This window comes from Leucoraja erinacea, chromosome 35, assembly GCF_028641065.1.
Source record: "Leucoraja erinacea ecotype New England chromosome 35, Leri_hhj_1, whole genome shotgun sequence".
Taxonomy (NCBI): Eukaryota; Metazoa; Chordata; class Chondrichthyes; order Rajiformes; family Rajidae; genus Leucoraja; species Leucoraja erinaceus.
This window is the reverse complement of record NC_073411.1, coordinates 10,550,629-10,569,976: the sequence shown is the minus strand read 5'-3', so window position 1 is coordinate 10,569,976 and position 19,348 is coordinate 10,550,629. Positions and strand designations below refer to the sequence as shown.

The window sequence follows — 19,348 nt, the reverse complement described above, 5'->3', positions numbered from 1 at the left end:
CTGCCTTCTCTGGGCATCTCTGAACATCAAGGCATTAGGGTAGACAAAAGGACACAAATTGCTGGAGTAACTCAGTGGATCAGGCAGCACCTCTGGAGAACATGGATCAGTGACGTTTCGGGTTGAGACCCTTCTTCATTGTGGGGAAGTGTCCCAACCAGTAACGTCACCAATCCATGTCCTCCAGAGATGCTGCCCGATCTGCTGAGAAATGCCCCTGTCCCACTTAGGAAACCTGAACGGAAACCTCTGGAGACTTTGCGCCCCACCCAAGGTTTCCGTGCGGTTCCCGGAGGTTTTTGTCAGTCTCCCTACCTGCTTCCACTACCTGCAACCTCCGGCAACCACCTGCAACCTCCGGGAACCGCACGGAAACCTTGGGTGGGGCGCAAAGTCTCCAGAGGTTTCCGTTCAGGTTTACTAAGTGGGACAGGGTTGTTGCTCCAGCACTTTGTGTCCTTTAGTGTATTAACCAGCATCTGCAGGTCTTTATTTCCACATTCAGATCCCCCTCCCAACTTGCCAACACATCAAGCTATTGTCTTGTCTTGGAAGCAAGGGAACAATTGAGAAGATACGATAGTAAGATGTTGTCGTCTGTTACATTGAAGAGGCAAGCCACTTACTGCCATAGGGTGAGCTGGCGGGAGAGCTGTTGAGGAATCCCGGGGAGCTTGGCACGCCAAGATTCGACATTGGCACGTTGCTGTAGCCATTGATGTTCCCACCGACCGTGCTGTAGTTTGACTGTTGTGGTGAGTGGGTGGGAGCGTAGCCTCGGGGGGAGATGCTGCTGCTGTTGTGGATGTAACCTGAGTGGAAACAGAACAAGACCAGGGTTAATGTACTGAGCTCACCAACCTCCTCCAACCTCACCTGCTGTATCCGTTGTTCAAGGTGCGGTCTCATGTACATCGGCGAGACCAAACGTAGACTGGACGATCACTTTGCTGATTCCGCCTGATCTCCCGGTTGCTAAACACTTTAATTCTCCTTCCCATTCCCGCACTGACCTTTCTGTCCCAGTTCTCCTCCAGTGTCACAGTGAGGCTAAATGCAAATTGGAGGAACAGGAACTCATATTTCCCTTGGACAGCCTACAGCCCAGTGGTATGAGTATTAATTCCTCAAACTTCAAGTAACCCCGGCATTCCCTCTCTCTCTATCCCTCCCTCACCGAAGTCGCACCAGCTTCTCATTTTCACCCTACAAACAGCTACCAATGGCCTGTTTCCTTTATCATCACCACTTTTGGAGGTCTGAAGAAGGGTCTCGGCCCGAAACGTCGCCTATATCCTTCGCTCCATAGATGCTGCTGCACCCGCTGAGTTTCTCCAGCATTTTTGTGTACCTGCTACTTTTTTGTCTATCTTTCATTCATTGTTCTTTATATCTCTACATCATCTTCTATATCTCTTGTTTCCCTTTCCCGTGACTTTCAATCTGAAGAAGGGTCTCGACCCGAAACGTCACCCATTCCTTCTCTCCTGAGATGCTTAGCCTTGTGGCTAGTATGTGGCCCTTGTGGCTAGTTGTGGCCTTGTATCTCCTTAGCCCTTGTGGCTAAGGGGATTAGGGGGTATGGAGAGAAGGCAGGTACGGGATACTGAGTTGGATGATCAGCCATGATCATATTGAATGGCGGTGCAGGCTCGAAGGACCGAATGGCCTACTCCTGCACCTAATTTCTATGTTTCTATGTTTCTATGCTGCCTGTCCCGCTGAGTTACTCCAGTTTTTTGTGTCTATCTTTGGTTCAAACCAGCATCTGCAGTTCCTTCCCACACATTAATGGACTGAGGCAAGCATAGAACCACTTGGCATAGACAGAGCAACGAGCAGCCAAGGAATACAAGTCTCAGGAAGTACGACACCTTCCAACACAAACTCGCACATCGAATCTCCAAGATCTTCGTTCCGAAATAAAAGTCCTCTGATGTACATGACACAGCTACATGATGAATGAAGTATTTCGCACCGCGCAGGGGACGGGGTGGGTTTGATGGCTGCAGACTTGGATCCATTCTAGTCACCCCAGGTTAAGATGCTCAGTAACAGCCAGAGAGCTCCTCCTTACATCTGCCCGAAGGGCCTGTCAAAAGCAGAATGGAAACAGCATATGTTCCACTATGGGGACCTGGCCAATTAACAAGACAAAACTTGAAAACATAGACCCGTTTCTCTCTCTTTCTTTCTCTCACTTTCTCTCTTTCTCTCTCTCTCTCTCTCTATCATATTCTCTCTCTCTCTCTCTCATTCTCTCCCTCACATTCTATCTCTCTCCATTCTCTTTCTCTATCTCTCACACATATTCTCTCTAATATTCTCCTATTTTCTCTCTCTCTCTCTCTCCCCCCCCTCCCTCCCTCTCTCTCTATCTCCCTCCTATTTCTCTCTCTCTCTCTCTCTCCCCTCCCCCCCCCCCCCCCCCTCTCTCTCTCTCTGTCCTGTCTCCTATTCTCTATCCCTCTTCTTCCTTTTGCCTCTATCTGAGCTGTCTTTGTTTGGTACCAAAACATGAACTGCAACACATTGGTAAACTAATAGATCGTGTGACAGGGCTCTCTTGATCTCGTTACAGTTTCTCAGTGGGAGTAATAACAACAAAGGCTAAACTACAGAGAGGGCCAACATATTCTTCATAAGTGATTTCACAGTTAACAAGCTACTCCACTAGTCTCTGAATCGGTGCATGTGTGTGTTAATGTCATTCCCAGCACAACAGCACCATTGTTGAATGACTTCACATTACCCTTCGCCCACTCCACACATCTGCACTGCAATAATGACACATGATGGTTTCCTGAGACTATGGGAGTGGATCTTGGACAGCAGTGTCTTCTGCTAATACTTTAACAGTCTTTAAACTTATTCTGAGCACAGAACTGTCAAGCAAAACAGTTTGAAAGACCTTTGGAGATTTTTCTAACCAGAAAATATGAGTATGAATATATAGGGTGAGCGCACAGAGTCTTCTCACCCCCCCCCCCCCCCCCCCTCCCCCCCTCCTCACCCGCTGAGTTTCTCCATCATTTTTGTCCACCTTCGATTTTCCAGCATCTGCTGTTCCTTCTTGAGCACAGAGTCTTTTACCCAGAGGAGGGGTGTCAGAGGTTACGGGGAGAAGACAGGAGAATGGGGTTTGGAGGGAGAGATAGATCAACCATGATTGAATGGCAGAGTAGACTTGATGGGCTGAATGGCCTAATACTACTCCTTTTCCTTATGACCTTATGATGAAGAACCAGACGAAATAGGTTTAAGGGGGGGGTAAGATTTAATAGGAACCTGAGAGGCACCTTGTGTCCAATAAGCCAATATCTTGGAGGTGTTGGTTACAATAAGAACTTCAGGTTGTTTTGAACTAAAACTTTTTTGATGTTATTTTATTTATTCTGTTATCTATGAGGTACTGCGTTTACTATGCTTCTGCAAGTAAGAATTAGATTGTTGTGTTTCCAGTACATATGTCAATTGAACGCCCTGGACTCTCGGAGTGGGCAGGGGATGGAGAACAAGGGAGAGAGACTCCTCCGAGAGTCAAGACAACAAATAAGGCAGGATACAGCTTCACTAGAAATAATGATTTAAAAGCACATGAGGATTAGAGTCTTTAGGAATCGAGAACTAGAGGGCAGAGGTTTAAGGTGAGAGGGGGAAAATTTAATGGGTAGATTTAAGGGGTAAAAATGTTCACAGCAAGAGTAGTGGGTGTATGGAGTGAGCTGCCGGAGGAGGTAGTTGAGGCAGGGACTATCCCAACACAGAGAGAGAATAAGAAGGGATGAGACAAAGACTTAAGACTTTTGCCTTCCATCACAGTGAGGAGGTGCCTGGTGAACTCACTGTGGTGGATGTTAGTTTGTGGTTATTGTGTGTTTTGTCATTTTTACGATATGTAGGACTGCAAGGCAACTAAATTTCGTTCAGGCCGCAAGGTCTGAATGACAATAAAGGCTACTTGTTACTTGTTACTTGTTACATTTAAGAAACATTTAGACTGGTACATGGATTGGACAGGTTTAGAGGGATATGGGTCAAACACAGGCAGGTGGGACTAGTGTAGATGGAACTTGTTGGTTGGTGTGGGCAAGTTGGGCCGAAGGGTCTGTTTCCACGTCTATGATGACTCTAGTCAAACAGCCAGTCTGGAGCACAGAGAAAACTGAAGGGTTTCGACCCGAAGATAGATACAAAAAGCTGGAGTAACTCAGCGGGTCAGGCAGCATCTCTGGAGAGATGGAATAGAAATAGAAATAGGTGACGTTTCTATTCAGACTGAAGACGGATCTCAACCCGAAACGTCACTTATTCCTTTTCTCCAGAGATGTTGTCTGATCCGCTGAGTCACTCCGGGCCTTCAGTCTCAAGCACGACTCGGTCTGGGTACCTGGGTGACTAATGGCGCCCAGTCTTGTCCCGTCCGTGCTCTTGTTCAGTCCTTGCCGCATGGCTACGAAACGCAGCGGGTCACTGTGCGTGGGGCTTACTCACCTTGGCTGTTGCCCTGTGCGGACTCCGAGATGCTGACCCCCAGCTGGCTGCTGTACGAGTTCATCCTCATCATGCTACTGTGGCTGGGAGTGTTGGAGAGGCCAGGGAGCTGGTTGGGAGTGCGTGGGACACTGTACAGAGCCTCAGCAATGTCGGCGGCTCTCTTCAGAATCATCTCCTGTGGAAAATACAACACGTTCAAGATATCATCCACCTGCAATGTGCCCTCTTCCCGGGCATTTATTACAGCTTAGTTAAGAGATACAGCGCGGAAACAGGCTCTTCGGCCCACCGAGTCCGTGCTGACCAGTGATCCCGTACACTAACACAATCCTACACACTACCAAAGCCGATTAGCCTTCATAACTGTACATCCTTATAGAAACTTACAAAATTCTTAAGGGGTTGGACAGGCTAGATGCAGGAAGATTGTTCCCGATGTTAGGAAAGTCCAGGACAAGGGGTCACAGCTTAAGGATAAGGGGGAAATCCTTTAAAACCGAGATGAGAAGAACTTTTTTCACACAGAGAGTGGTGAATCTCTGGAACTCTCTGCCACAGAGGGTAGTTGAGGCCAGTTCATTGGCTATATTTAAGAGGGAGTTAGATGTGGCCCTTGTGGCTAAGGGGATCAGGGGGTATGGAGAGAAGGCAGGTACGGGATACGGGATACTGAGTTGGATGATCAGCCATGATCGCATTGAATGGCGGTGCAGGCTCAAAGGGCCGAATGGCCTACTCCTGCACCTAATTTCTATGTTTCTATGTTTCTATCTTTGGAGAATTGGAGGAAACCGGAGCACCCGGAGAAAACCCACACTGTCACGAGGAGAAGGTACAAATCCGAAGCAGCGTGAGGTATAAATGGAATCAAAGGAAGGATGTTTAAGAAGGAACTGTGCAGATGCTGGAAAATCGAAGGTACACAAAAATGCTGGAGAAACTCAGCGGGTGCAGCAGCATCTATGGAGTGAAGGAAATAGGCAACATTTCGGGCCGAAACCCTTCTTCAGACTGAAGGAAATAGGCAACGTTTTTCAGGCCGAAACCCTTCTTCAGACTGAAGGAAATAGGCAACGTTTCGGGCCGAAACCCTTCTTCAGACTGAAGGAAATAGGCAACGTTTCAGGCCGAAACCCTTCCGGGTTTCGGCCCAAAACGTTGCCTATTTCCTTCGCCCCATAGATGCTGCTGCACCCACTGAGTTTCTCCAGCATTTTTGTGTACCTTCAAAGGAAGGGAGGTTGGTTTGTGTAACGGTCTGAGCTGCGTCTACAATTTGCTGCAATTTCTTGCGGTCTTGGATGGATCAGACGACTTTGTACAATTAGAGAATCGCGATCACAAGTTGATATTTGCATTGCATATTCCCAATTTTATCTCCATTTCCCTCCGGTCCGTGGTAGGAGGTGAACTTCATCTCCAAATCATTGGCTTGGGCCTCTGAACACAAATGCCAGCAAAGAGCCACCAACTGCAGTTGTACAGGGTCTTGGTGAGACCACACCTGGAGTATTGCGTACAGTTTTGGTCTCCAAATCTGAGGAAGGACATTATTGCCATAGAGGGAGTGCAGAGACGGTTCACCAGACTGATTCCTGGGATGTCAGGACTGTCTTATGAAGAAAGACTGGATAGACTTGGTTTATACTCTCTAGAATTTAGGAGATTGAGAGGGGATCTTATAGAAACTTACAAAATTCTTAAGGGGTTGGACAGGCTAGATGCAGGAAGATTGTTCCCGATGTTAGGGAAGTCCAGGACAAGGGGTCACAGCTTAAGGATAAAGGGGAAATCCTTTAAAAACCGAGATGAGAAGAACTTTTTTCACGCAGAGAGTGGTGAATCTCTGGAACTCTCTGCCACAGAGGGTAGTTGAGGCCAGTTCATTGGCTATATTTAAGAGGGAGTTAGATGTGGCCCTTGTGGCTAAGGGGATCAGGGGGTATGGAGAGAAGGCAGGTACGGGATACTGAGTTGGATGATCAGCCATGATCATATTGAATGGCGGTGCAGGCTCGAAGGGCCGAATGGCCTACTCCTGCACCTAATTTCTATGTTTCTATGTTTCTATATCACAGCCCACGGAAGCAAGCCTTTCCTTGATGGTCTCAAAGAACCCCTGAGGACTTTCCTCAGGCCACAGTTATCAATGAAGGGCTGTCCTAAGGGACAAGAGCTATCTAGAAGAATGCAAAAAAAAAAAAAAAAAACCCTGTCACCATGCAAGCCAAGAGCTGTGAACCCATGACAGTATGAATATGCTGACGATTTAACAGCCAGCTCTGTATAAGATGTACCATCCTGGATTCAAGCCTAAAGCCACAGGCCCAAAACTATCTGGATCGTAGCCTAAGACAACACTGGTTTTAACGCCAGTCAGTTCAGCTGAGCTCAAGGGAACAGTGGCAGCTTAAACATGTACCATTAATCACACACTTGTTTGACATCAAATCGCAGTTAGTTAGCTTGATCTCATTTAGCTTCAGATGCATGTGGTTTGCTCTGGTGGTGTAGTTGGTGAAAGGCAAACCGATTGTGGTTCGGAACCATTAGGAGCTGGTGGATCTCAGCGAGTGCTGAGTTGTGATCTGCGGGGTTAGGGATTTGTTGCTTCGATCTGTGCCCAAGATTCGAGGTCTGATGTTGGTCTTTGAGGTGAGACATGGTGGAGGAGCCACTTAATCAAAGCTCAACCCACACCAGCTCCTGATCATCCTCTGCTATAAAAGCACTAAATGTAGCCGCCAAGGAACGCAGGGGCGATACAGACTAAGGGACTGTGGTACACTGTGAAATCGACAGAAGGATGGAGGGTTGGGTGTGTACTCCTTTGGCAATTTATTTAGTTGTTTTAGACACGTGCAGGAAATTTTGACACCTGTGAACCAAATTTTGTTGTTGGTGTTACACAATTATTCTATTCTATTTATTCTGGTAGCTGTGTCAGAACGTGCAGGATTACAAAAAATAATTGTATTCAAAAATGACAATAAATAATTGTATAAAAATTGTATAATACACCCAGATCTCGCGGCTCATCCTCCAAGATTGCATTCCAAAATGATGTCATTATGTTTCCGTCTCCCCAAAAAACTGCCCAAACTGTCAGGATTAGGTCATGCACAGCTGGTGGAGCTGCTGCCTCAGAGAACCAGAGAGCTGGATTCAATCCTGACCAGGGGTGCTGTCTGTGTGGAGTTTGCATGTTATGCAACAACTGTGTGTTTTCAGCCATACCCCATCCTCGCCCCCCCTCCCCCAATGACTCATTGCTCCGATTCTCTCCTGCATTGCAAATATTTGGACGTTAGGTTAATTAGATCATCCAGTCATACTGTAGTCGATATTTGATGAGCGGAAGGTCCAGGCATCAAGCAACTTTTTTGGCCCAGGACCCATGTTAGCATGGATAATCTTCCGCTCATAGTCATACAGTGTGGAAACATGCCCTTGGGCCTAACATGCCCACATCGACCAACATGTCTCATCTGCTCTAGACCCACTTGCCTGCATTTGGCCCATATCACTATTGGCCACTTTAAATTGGCCCCAAACATTCAGGGAGTGGTAAAAGCTGAGAGGAGTTGATGAGGATGTGAGCATCATAAATGGGTTTGTGGTAAATAGGGGATTGATAGTCAGCATTGGCCTAATGGGCTGAAGGGCCTGTTTCCATCCCTATGGTTGATACAACCCTTGGATTGGACATTACTATCTGGGCACCTGCAAGACAGAATGAGCTGGACAGCGGATAGCTAAGGTACCTTGCAAGGGGTAGAAGAGAAGCACATTCTGAGCTATCACCACATGGATATTGTCAGTGGATACTTTTAAGGCAGAGATAGATTCTTGATTAGTATCAAAGGTTATGGGGAGAAGGCAAGAGAGTGGGGTTAGGAGGGAGAGATAGATCAGCCATGATTGAATGGCGGAGTAGACATGAAGGGCCAAATGGACTATTTCTACTCCTATCCCTCATACCTTTTAACCTTATGAACCTCCATCTATTCCTCCCGCCATTAAGATGCTAGAATGAATGCTCCTCCACCCACTAACGCAAGCACTTCCAGCATGGAAACAGGGTGGAAATGTTGAGGGAGTACAGCGTAGGTTCACAAGGTTAATTCCCGGGATGGCGGGACTGTCATATGTTGGTAGAATGGAGCGGCTGGGCTTGTATACTCAGGAATTTAGAAGGATGAGAGGGCATCTTATTGAAACATATACGATTATTTAGGGTTTGGACACGCTAGAGGCAGGAAACATGTTCCCGATGTTGGAGCCAGAACCAGGGGCCACAGTTTAAGAATAAGGGGTAAGCCATTTGGAACGGAGATGAGGAAATACTTTTTCACACAGAGAGTAGTGAGTCTGTGGAATTCTCTGCCTCAGTGGAGGCCGGTTCTCTGGATGCTTTCAAGAGCGAGTTAGATAGGGCTATTAAAGATAGCAGAGTCAAGGGATATGGGGAGAAGGCAGGAATGGGGTGCTGATTGTGGATGATCAGCCACGATCACATTGAATGGCGTTGCTGGCTCGAAGGGCCAAATGGCCTCCTCCTGCACCTATTGTCTATTGTCGTCTTTGGAGGGTAGAGTGGACTAGTTAGTATCATCGAGCACTCCCCGGACAACCACAGAACGCATGGAAGGGGTTTGACTGTCAAGACAGCACAGGAGCCAAGTGATGCAATGCGGAAACATCAGGTGCCGTTTTTCCATTTATTATTTGATGTGTAACACATCCTGGCCTGCTTATAAGACAATAAACTTTTATGATCTGTGCTTTGACAAGAACTGGCAGACCCAAGTGGGTTCTGTTGCCTCAGCACAGTGCCGCTACCAGTCGCTGCTCAACGTGGCTGCTGCAATAACTCAACGGAACTGACGGAACTGATTTAACTACAGAAATGGCTCATTCTCCAAGATGCCTGGCCAAATTCATGCAATTACGCTTCTGATTCCTAAACAAACTGTCCAAGATACTTTCGGAAGACTGGTCCAGTCCGAAAACCGAAACAAAGACTTGTTTCTCTTGCCACAGTGGGATTAGGATGCCTTGTTAAACATTAACTCTGACATAGTCAAAGGATGCTGAGCCATCTTTCTCTCCCATGCAAGAGAGGAATAGATCGGGTAGAGTCTCTTGCCCAGAGTAGGTGAATCGAGGACCAGAGGATGGAGGATCAAGGTGAAGAGGAAAATATTTAGTAGGGGTATGAGGGGCAACTTTTTCCACACAAAGGGATGGAACGAGCTGCCAGAGGAGGTAGTTGAGGCTGGGACTAGATAGATAGATAGAGATAGATAGATAGATAGATAGATAGATAGATAGATAGATAGATAGATAGATAGATAGATAGATAGATAGATAGATAGATAGATAGATAGATAGATAGATAGATAGATAGAAACATAGAAATTAGGTGCAGGAGTAGGCCATTCGGATTCGAACGAGCACTGCTATTCAATAGGATCATGGCTGATAGACAGAGACAGACAGACAGACAGACAGACAGACAGACAGACAGATAGATAGATAGATAGATAGATAGATAGATAGATAGATAGATAGATAGATAGATAGATAGATAGATAGATAGATAGATAGATAGATAGATAGATAGATAGATAGATGGAACGAGAAAGAGAGGAAGTTAGTTGAGGCTGGGACATAGAAATAGGTAGATAGATAGATTCGGCCCTTCGATAGATCATAGATCATAGATAGATAGATAGATAGACAGACAGACAGACAGACAGACAGACAGACAGACAGATAGATAGATAGATAGATAGATAGATAGATAGATAGATAGATAGAGATAGATAGATAGATAGATAGATAGATAGATAGATAGATAGATAGATATAGAGAGACACAGATAGATAGATAGATAGATAGATAGATAGATAGATAGATAGATAGATAGATAGATAGATAGATAGATAGATAGAAAGATAGAAAGATAGAAAGATAGATAGATAGAGAGAGATAGATAGATAGATAGAGAGATAGAGCCTGACTGCCATAGATAGATAGATAGATAGATAGACAGATAGACAGATAGACAGACAGACAGATAGACAGACAGACAGATAGATAGACAGACAGACAGATAGATAGATAGATAGATAGATAGATAGATAGATGATAGATAGATAGATAGATGGATAGATACTTTATTAATCCCTCAGGAAAATTTAATGTCCAGTAGCCAACACAGTCAGAACGTACATAAAATACGGACAATACATAAAAGTAATAAATACTTAAAAATAACCCAATAAATAACTATTAAAAGTGCAAAGCATCCCCATACAGCCTAGCGGTCAGTATTATAAAATCTCACGGCTGCAGGGGTGATCTCCTGAACCGCTCCGTTCTACAGCACAGGGAGAGTGGAATCGGTTGTTGTTCCGTCTGCTCCTCTGACCCTCCAGAGTTTCATGGAGGGGGTGCCCGGAGTTGTCGAGGATGACCTGCACCTTGCTCCTCATACGCCTCTCAAGCACATCCACCCCAGAGTCCACTCTCCCCCCCAGCACTGAGCTAGCTCTTTTCACCAGCTTGTCCAGATTTTCTTGCTGTTTTTATCAGTGATGTTGTTACTCCAGCAGACAACAGCGGACCAACCCAACATGTGACCCAGCATCTGGCAACAGGCATGGATGGCAATGAGTCCAGCAGCCTGCTCCGAGGATGATCTGGAAGACAGCTGCGGTACTGTGAGGCAGCAACTCTACCACTGCTCCACCATGCTGCCTAAATAACACAAACAGTGCCTGAGGCCAGGATTGAACTCAGGGCGTTGGAGCTGAGAGGCGGCAGCTCTGCTAGCTGTGCCACTGTGCCGCCAACGTATCCTAATGTGCTATGCCCCTGTCCCACTTAGGAAACCTGAATGGAAACCTCTGGAGACTTTGCGCCCCACCCAAGGTTTCTGTGCGGTTCCGGGAGGTTGCAGGTGGTTCCCGGAGGTTGCAGGTAGTGGAAGCAGGTAGGGAGACTGACAAGAACCTCCGGAACCTCCGGGAACCTTGGGTGGGGCGCAAAGTCTCCAGAGGTTTCCGTTCAGGTTTCCTAAGTGGGACAGGGGCATAATTGTGACTGAAGGCTTGCTTCGATTAGACTGATCCACTGAATGACAACATGGCAAACACTGTGCAGTACCTGGTTGTTTGGTGGTCCTCCATACAACGCCTCTACAAGGTCTGCTGCTCGCTTCAATAACATTTCCTGTGGGACAAAACAGTCAATTAATCTCCAATGTAACGTCATGAAACGATCACAGGATTTAACTCAAGCATTTTAGACTATTAATTATAGGTTTGTCAGATCGTGTCAATATTTCTCTGGGTTTTCTGATCGAGTTGTTGACCTTCATACCAACGTCTGCTGCATCACACTGTGGATCTCAGTTCTTGCATTATCCCAGGACAACATAGCACCGTGAATGGTAAGGCACTGGAGAGTAGAAACATAGCAACATAGAAAATAGGTGCCGTTCAGCCCTTCGAGCCAGCACCGTCATTCATTGTGATCATGGCTGATTGTCCCCAATCAATAGAAACATATAACATTATAAAAAGGACTGGACAAGGTAGATGCAGGAAAAATGTTCCCAATGTCGGGCGAGTCCAGAACCTGGAGCCACACAGTCTTAGAATAAAGGGGAGGCCATTTAAGACTGAGGTGAGAAAACAACTTTTTCACCCAGAGAGTTGAGAATTTGTTGAATTCCCTGCCACAGTGGGCAGTGGAGGCCAAGTCATTGGATGGATTTAAGAGAGAGTTAGATGGAGCTTTAGGGGCTAGTGGAATCAAGGGATTGGGGAGAAGGCAGGCACGGGTTATTGATTTGGGACGATCAGCCATGATCACAATGAATGGCGGTGCTGGCTCGAAGGGCCGAATGGCCTCCTCCTGCACCTATTTTCTACATTTCTATGTTTCTAAATAGAGTTTACAAGACAGAATAACTTTCCTTCTTTGCTTAGGAATTAGAACATACAACATACAACATTGAATAATACAGCAGGAACAAGGCCCTTTGGCCCATAATGTTTGTGCCAAACATGATGCCAACTAGAACTGATCTCATCTGCCTGTGCATGATCCATATCCCACTATTCCTTGTACTTCCATATGCCTATCTAAAACATAGAAACATAGAAACATAGAAATTAGGTGCAGGAGTAGGCCATTCGGCCCTTCGAGCCTGCACCGCCGTTTAATATGATCATGGCTGATCATCCAACTCAGTACCCTGTACCTGCCTTCTCTCCATACCCCCTGATCCCTTTTGCCACAAGGGCCACATCTAACTCCCTCTTAAATATAGCCAATGAACTGGCCTCAACTACCCTCTGTGGCAGAGAGTTCCAGAGATTCACCACTCTCTGTGTGAAAAAAAGTTCTCCTCATCTCGGTTTTAAAGGATTTCCCCCTTATCCTTAAGCTGTGACCCCTTGTCCTGGACTTCCCCAACATCGGGAACAATCTTCCTGCATCTAGCCTGTCCAACCCCTTAAGAATTTTGTAAGTTTCTATAAGATCCCCTCTCAATCTCCTAAATTCTAGAGAGTATAAACCAAGTCTATCCAGTCTTTCTTCATAAGACAGTCCTGACATCCCAGGAATCAGTCTGGTGAACCTTCTCTGCACTCCCTCTATGGCAATAATGTCCTTCCTCAGATTTGGAGACCAAAACTGCACGCAATACTCCAGTCTCTTAAAAGTCTCTTAAAAGCCACTATCTGCTTCCACCACTACACAGGGGATGTGTTCCAGGCCCCCACCAAATGTTTGTGGAAAATAACTTGCCCCACAAATCTCCATTGAACATTCCACCTCTCACCTCATAGCTATGCCCACTAGTGTTGGACATTTCCACCCTGGGGAAAGATTCTGACTGTCTATCATATCTATGTGACTGTCTAACATATCTATGCCGCTATCTACTGAAGATAGACACAAAATGTTGGAGTAACTCAGCGGGTCAGGCAGCATCTCTGGAGAGAAGGGATAGGAATAGGAATAGGTGACGTTTCGGGTCGAGACCCTTCCTCAGACTGAAGACGGATCTCAACCCGAAACGTCGCTTATTCCTTTTCTCCAGAGATGCTGCCTGACCCGCTGAGTTACTCCAATATTTTATGTCTATGCTGGCAATGACTTGCAGGTCAGAACTGTCCGCAGTGCTGAAATAACACAGGTGCTGGTCCTCAAAGGCTTCTTAATTAGCCTCTGTGATTGAAACAAACCTCTTCTCTGTGGATCAGCATTGTGAGAGGAACACTTTGCTTCATGCAAAGGGCAATAAAATGCACATCTCCTCCACCCAGTCGCTCTGATCATAACTCCATTTGATCAGGTTTGATCATGGTTTAATGCTCGCTCTCCCAGCTTATGCAAACCTGATACTGAGGTGTGTGTGAATGTGTATGTGCATGTAGGCATGTGTGTGTGAGAGTGTGTGTGTGTGTGTGTCAAAGTGTGTGTGTGTGTGTGTGTGTGTGTGTGTGTGTGTGTGTGTGTGTGTGTGTGTGTGTGTGTGTGTGTGTGTGTGTGTGTGTATCTGTGTGTGTGTGAGTGTGTATGTGTGTGTGTGTGCGTGGTGTGTGTGTGTGTGTGTGTGAGTGTGTATATGTGTGTGTGTATGTGTGTGTGTGTGTGTGTGTGTATGTGTGTGTGTATATGTGTGTGTGTGTGTGAGTGTGTGTGAGTGTGTGTGAGAGTGTGTGTGTGTGTGTGTGTGTGAGAGTGTGTATGTGTGTGTGTGTGTATGTGTGTGAGTGTGAGTGTGTGTGTGTGAGAGTGTGTGTATGTGTGAGAGTGTGTGTGCGTGTGTGTGTGTATGTGAGAATGTGTGTGCATGTGTGTGAGAGATAGTGTGCATGCGTGTGCATGTCGGGTGTGTGTGCGAGTGCATGTCGGGTGTGTGTGTATGTGTGAGAGAGTGTGTGTGTGCATGTGCATGTAGGGTGTGTGTGTGTGAGTGAGTGTGTGTGTGTATGCAGGGTGTATGTGTGTGTGTGGCGTTCATGTATGTGTGTGCATGCAGGGTGGCTGTGTGTGTGATTGCGTGTCAGTTGTACGCGTGTGTGTATGACATGTGTGCATGTTTGTGAGCATGGCATGTGTGTGGGTAGACATCTTGAGAGGGACAGACAGGAAGTGCTGGAGTGATTCAGCAGGTCAGGCAGCATCTCTGGAGAACATGGATAGGTGATGTTTCAGGCTGAAGAAGGGTCCTGGCCTGAAACGTCACCTATCCTTATTCTCCAGAAATGATGCATGACCTGCCGAGTTACTCCCGCACTTAGTGTCTTTTTTTTTGCAAACCGGCATCTGCAGTTGTTTATTTCCATATTGCGAGCGACAGAGTGTGTATGTGATGCCTTTCATGGTCAAACACTGAATGGTTCCAACGTGAAGAATGACCCATGGCTCGAGGTCAGAGCTTCCATCAGAGGAAGAGACTGTGGCAAACAAAGAAGCATTTGCCTGTCGGACACCTCATGCCTATAGCTTCCACAGTAACCTGGAGTTTAGAAGGTTGAGGGGGGGGGGACCTCATTGTAACTTACAGAATAATGAAAGGCGTAGATAGAGTGGATGTGGAAAGGACGCTTCCACTGGTGGGTGAGTCTAGGACCAGAGGTCATAGCCTCAGAAATAAAGGGCGCTCTTTTAGAAAGCAGATGAGGAGGAACCTCTCTAGTCAGAGGGTAGTTAATCTGTGGAACTCATTGCCACGGAAAGCAGTGGAGGCCAAGTTAGTGGATATTTTTACGTCAGAGATAGACAAATTCTCGATTGGAACGGGTGTCAAGGGTTATGGGGAGAAGGCAGGAAATTGGGATTAGGAGGCAGAGATCAGCCATGATTGATTAGCGGAGTAGATGGGCTGAATGGCCCAATTCTACTCCTATAAATGGTGAACACGATGGTGTATGCCTACTATGTGTAAGAAGGAACTGCAGATACTGGTTCACACCGAAGATGGACACAAAATGCTGGAGCAACAGCGGGTCAGACAGCATCACTGCAGAAAAGGAATAGGTGACGTTTCGGGTCGAGACTCTTCATCAGACTGCTATGTTATGCATGTTATGTTATTCTCAGAGCTCCACACATTGCGTGCATGCTCTAATTTAATCACTCAGTGTTGTTCTACTAACCTTTGCTAGTCTTTCTGGGTCACCAGGGTGCCTTGGGATGACCTTCTGCAGCCTCTGGAATCCATAGTCTATTGTTGGTTCATTCAGGGCTGTGGGACCAAGTGACAAATTGACCAGATTAGCTCCAGAAAGATTGAAAAGATTGAATAAGGAATTAACAATAAACAATGCACCATTTCAGGACAGAGGCACACATCTGAAAAGCACTCGGAATTTTGTCCGGATCAAAGGAAGTGCCGGACTATCAGTTGCTGGAGGATCAGTGGTGTACCAGTGGCCTGGTATCGCCAAAATCCCCAATCATTTTGACATTTGTATTTCGCAATGATCAGATTTGAAGTGAACTTCTGTGCTTAAAGGGCCTGTCCCACTTGGGTGATTTTTTTCGGCGACTGTTGGCATCATTGACTGATGTATCAGGTCACCGAAAAAGTCGAGGCGTGACGCGGCGTGATGATGTAATGACGTGCGGTGTCTCCTCAAGTGCCGCAACGTTTTTTTGGTCGCCGCTGGATTTTGAAATGTTCTAAATCTTTCGGCGACCCTGACACGTCAGTCAGTGACTCCGGCAGTTGCCGAAAAAAATCACCAATAGACCCTTAACACGTTGAACAATATTAGCCCCTGGCATACCTCAATGCCAGCCAACAGGTAGAAAATAGAACTAACGTTTTGTTAGAAAATACCAACACAGGTGATGTATATAAAATGTAATAGGTTCAGACTGAAGATAGACACAAAAAGTTGGAGTAACTCAGCGGGACAGGCAGCAACTCTGGAGAGAAGGAATGGGTGATGTTTCGATCGAGACCCTCATCCAGTCTGAAGAAGGGTCTCGGAGTGGGAGTACAGAGTTTGTACGTTCTCCCCGTGACCGGGTGGGTTTTCTCCGAGATCTTCGGTTTCCTCCCACACTCCAGGTGTGTAAGTTATTTGGCTTGGAGTTTGTGTAAATTGTCCCTGGTGGGTGTAGGATGGTGTTGGTGTGCAGGGATTGTTTCTTCTTCTTGCGTGTGGCGTGCACAGCCTAACGTTGTAGAGCAACTTGGTCTATTTGATCTTATTTGATTGTGCACGCCAGGTTGATTGCATTCGGCGAAGGTTGCAATCTCCCACCCCCGGGGATCGCTGGTCGTTGTGGAAGATGCTAATTATGCAGCTACATGCTAACGTATATTGTTGCAAAGGCACTCAATTGTCCACTGTAAGTTGCCTGTAATGTACAGGAATTGTAAAGTGGGATAAGCTAGAACTAACGTCAATGGGTGATCTGGACTCTAACCTGCTGCTGACCTTCTACCGCTCGTCCATCGAGAGCCTGCTGACATACTGCATTACAGCATGGTATGGCAGCTGCACCATGGCAGACAGGGAGAGGCTTCAGAGGGTAACCAGGACAGCGCAGAGGATCATTGGCTGCCCTCTCCCCTCCCTGATGGACATCTACACCTCCCGCTGCCTTAGCAGGGCAAAGAATATCATCAAAGACAGCTCCCATCCTGCGTTTGGACTGTTCGACCTGCTGCCCTCTGGAAGGCGCTATAGGTGCATCAAATCCAGGACAAACAGACTCAGGAATAGTTGCTTTCCGAGAATTATATCTACTATAAATTCAAATTCACACATGCACTGACTACACCGCCCAACACGGACTTCCATCTGTATATATGTATATATGTATGTAGCGCCACAGAATGTGTGCACCTATTCCCCCCCCCATCTCCCTTCTGTTTTTTGTTTTTTCTGTTTCTTGTTTTTTGTGCTAAATTGTATGTATGCACTGAGTACGAGCAGCTTTCAGTTTCACTGTACATGTATAGTGACAATAAATGGCATATCTATCTATCTATATCTATCAATGGTCGGCATGGGTCCGCTGGGCCGAAGGGCCTGTTTCCACGCTGTATCTCTAAACTAAACCAAATAGCCTCCTGTTGCCCATTTCTGCCTTACCATCACCCGCTGTTTGACTGCATCTTGCGGGCAGGACCAGCTCTTAATCCACTGCCCTGGTGGTGAATTACAGGGATTGTAGAGAACCAGTTGTATTTTCCAAGTACCGTTAAATCTGCCCATGGAAACTGCAGCCAGCAATTTACTGCTGACAGGAGACTTACATAATTAGCTTCATTACTTTGTCAGCACCAAGCAACATAAACAACTGATCCAAACATTCACAAGACGTCGGAAGCACAGAACCCGGGTGGTGAGCGTATGGAACGAGCTGCCAGAGGAGGTCGGTGAGGCAGGTATTACTGCAACGTTTAAGAAACACTTGAGCAGGTACATGGATAGGACAAGTTTTAGTGGGATTTGGACAAACGCAGGCAGGTGGGACTAGTGCAGATGGGACATGTTGGTCGGCATGGGCACGTTGGGCTGAAGGGCCTGCTTCCACATTGTACGGTTTCATGAGAGGAAGATTTTCAATGCTAAAAAGGGACCTCGGCCAAAAAAAAAAAGCTCGATGCCTGGATCCTCACCCCATCAAATATAGACGACAGGAAGGACACAAAGCACTGGTTACACACACACATCTTAGCTTTGAAAGGCAAGAATGGTACTTGGTGAGTTATGGCTAACTGAGGGTGTGGAAATGGGGCATGTGAGCATCTGTGACACAGAACCCTGGCAGGAAACATCATGGAGGCATGAGTCAGGCAGCAGAGAAACTAGCAGAGAAACTGTCCGATATTCATCTGTACCACTCGCCCAATCCAGCAGTTGGTCTGTGGCTCTTTGTGACTTGGCTTGCTTGCCGAGATGTTTAATAAAGAGCTGCAGATGCTGGAAAAAAATCGAAGGTAGACAAAAAATGTTGCGGAAACTCAGCGGGTGAGGCAGCATCTATGGAGAGAAGGAATAGGTGAGACCCTTCTTCAGATATATCAACGTATGTTAGCATCTGAGCAGGGATTGTAGCATAACCAAGCTCCCATCTTGATTATACTATAGTTCACATGTTCATAAGACCTACGTTCTAAGTTCTAAGAGCAGAATTTATGCCATTCGGCCCATCAAATCTACTCTGCCATTCCACCATAGCTGATCCATTTTTCCCTCTCAACCACATTCTCCTGCCTTTGCCCCATGACCCCTGACCTGGACCCCTGTGTGGCATTGATCCGTGAGCATTCATTGGAAAAAGATCTAATTCCTGGGATACCTTTTCCCATCGGGCAAAAGGTGTAGAAGTGTGAAACTGTGCATCTCCAGATTCAGGGTCAGTTTCTTCCCAGCTGTTATCAGGCAACTGAACCATCCCACGATAACTAGATCAGTCTGAAGGACGTTCTCTACCCGAAAAGTCGCCAATTCCTTCTCTCCATAGATGCTGCCTCACCCGCAGAGTTTCTCCAGCATTTTTTGTCTACCTACGACAACTGGAGATCGGTCCTGAAATACTATCGGGCTATCTTTGACCGGACTTTACTGGCTTTAACTTGCACTAAACGTTATTCCCTTTATCATGTATCTGCACAATGTGGATGGCTCGATGGTAATCATGAGTTGTCTTTCCGCTGACTGGATAGCACGCGACAATAGCTTTTCACTGCACGTGACAATAAACAAAACAAAACTAATTTCCCTCTCCCAGTGCGGGTGAAGCCGATATAATGAGCCAACTGGAGAAATGCTGGAGAAACTCAGCGGGTGAAGCAGCA

At 46.4% G+C, this 19,348-nt stretch overlaps 1 protein-coding gene across 6 annotated transcripts in view; it reads right to left on the bottom strand.

Annotated features, from left to right (window-relative positions):
- The window catches only part of LOC129713311 (transcription factor COE2), a 219,168-nt gene that overhangs the window by 24,087 nt on the left and 175,733 nt on the right, over positions 1-19,348 (bottom strand). For all 6 annotated transcript variants that reach the window (XM_055662280.1, XM_055662277.1, XM_055662278.1 and 3 more), the window contains 4 exons: positions 15,684-15,772; positions 11,671-11,736; positions 4,495-4,672; positions 627-812 (listed from right to left, as the gene is read on the bottom strand). In XM_055662280.1, the coding sequence (XP_055518255.1) occupies positions 627-812; positions 4,495-4,672; positions 11,671-11,736; positions 15,684-15,772 (519 nt within the window). The remainder of the gene's footprint in view (positions 1-626; positions 813-4,494; positions 4,673-11,670; positions 11,737-15,683; positions 15,773-19,348) is intronic.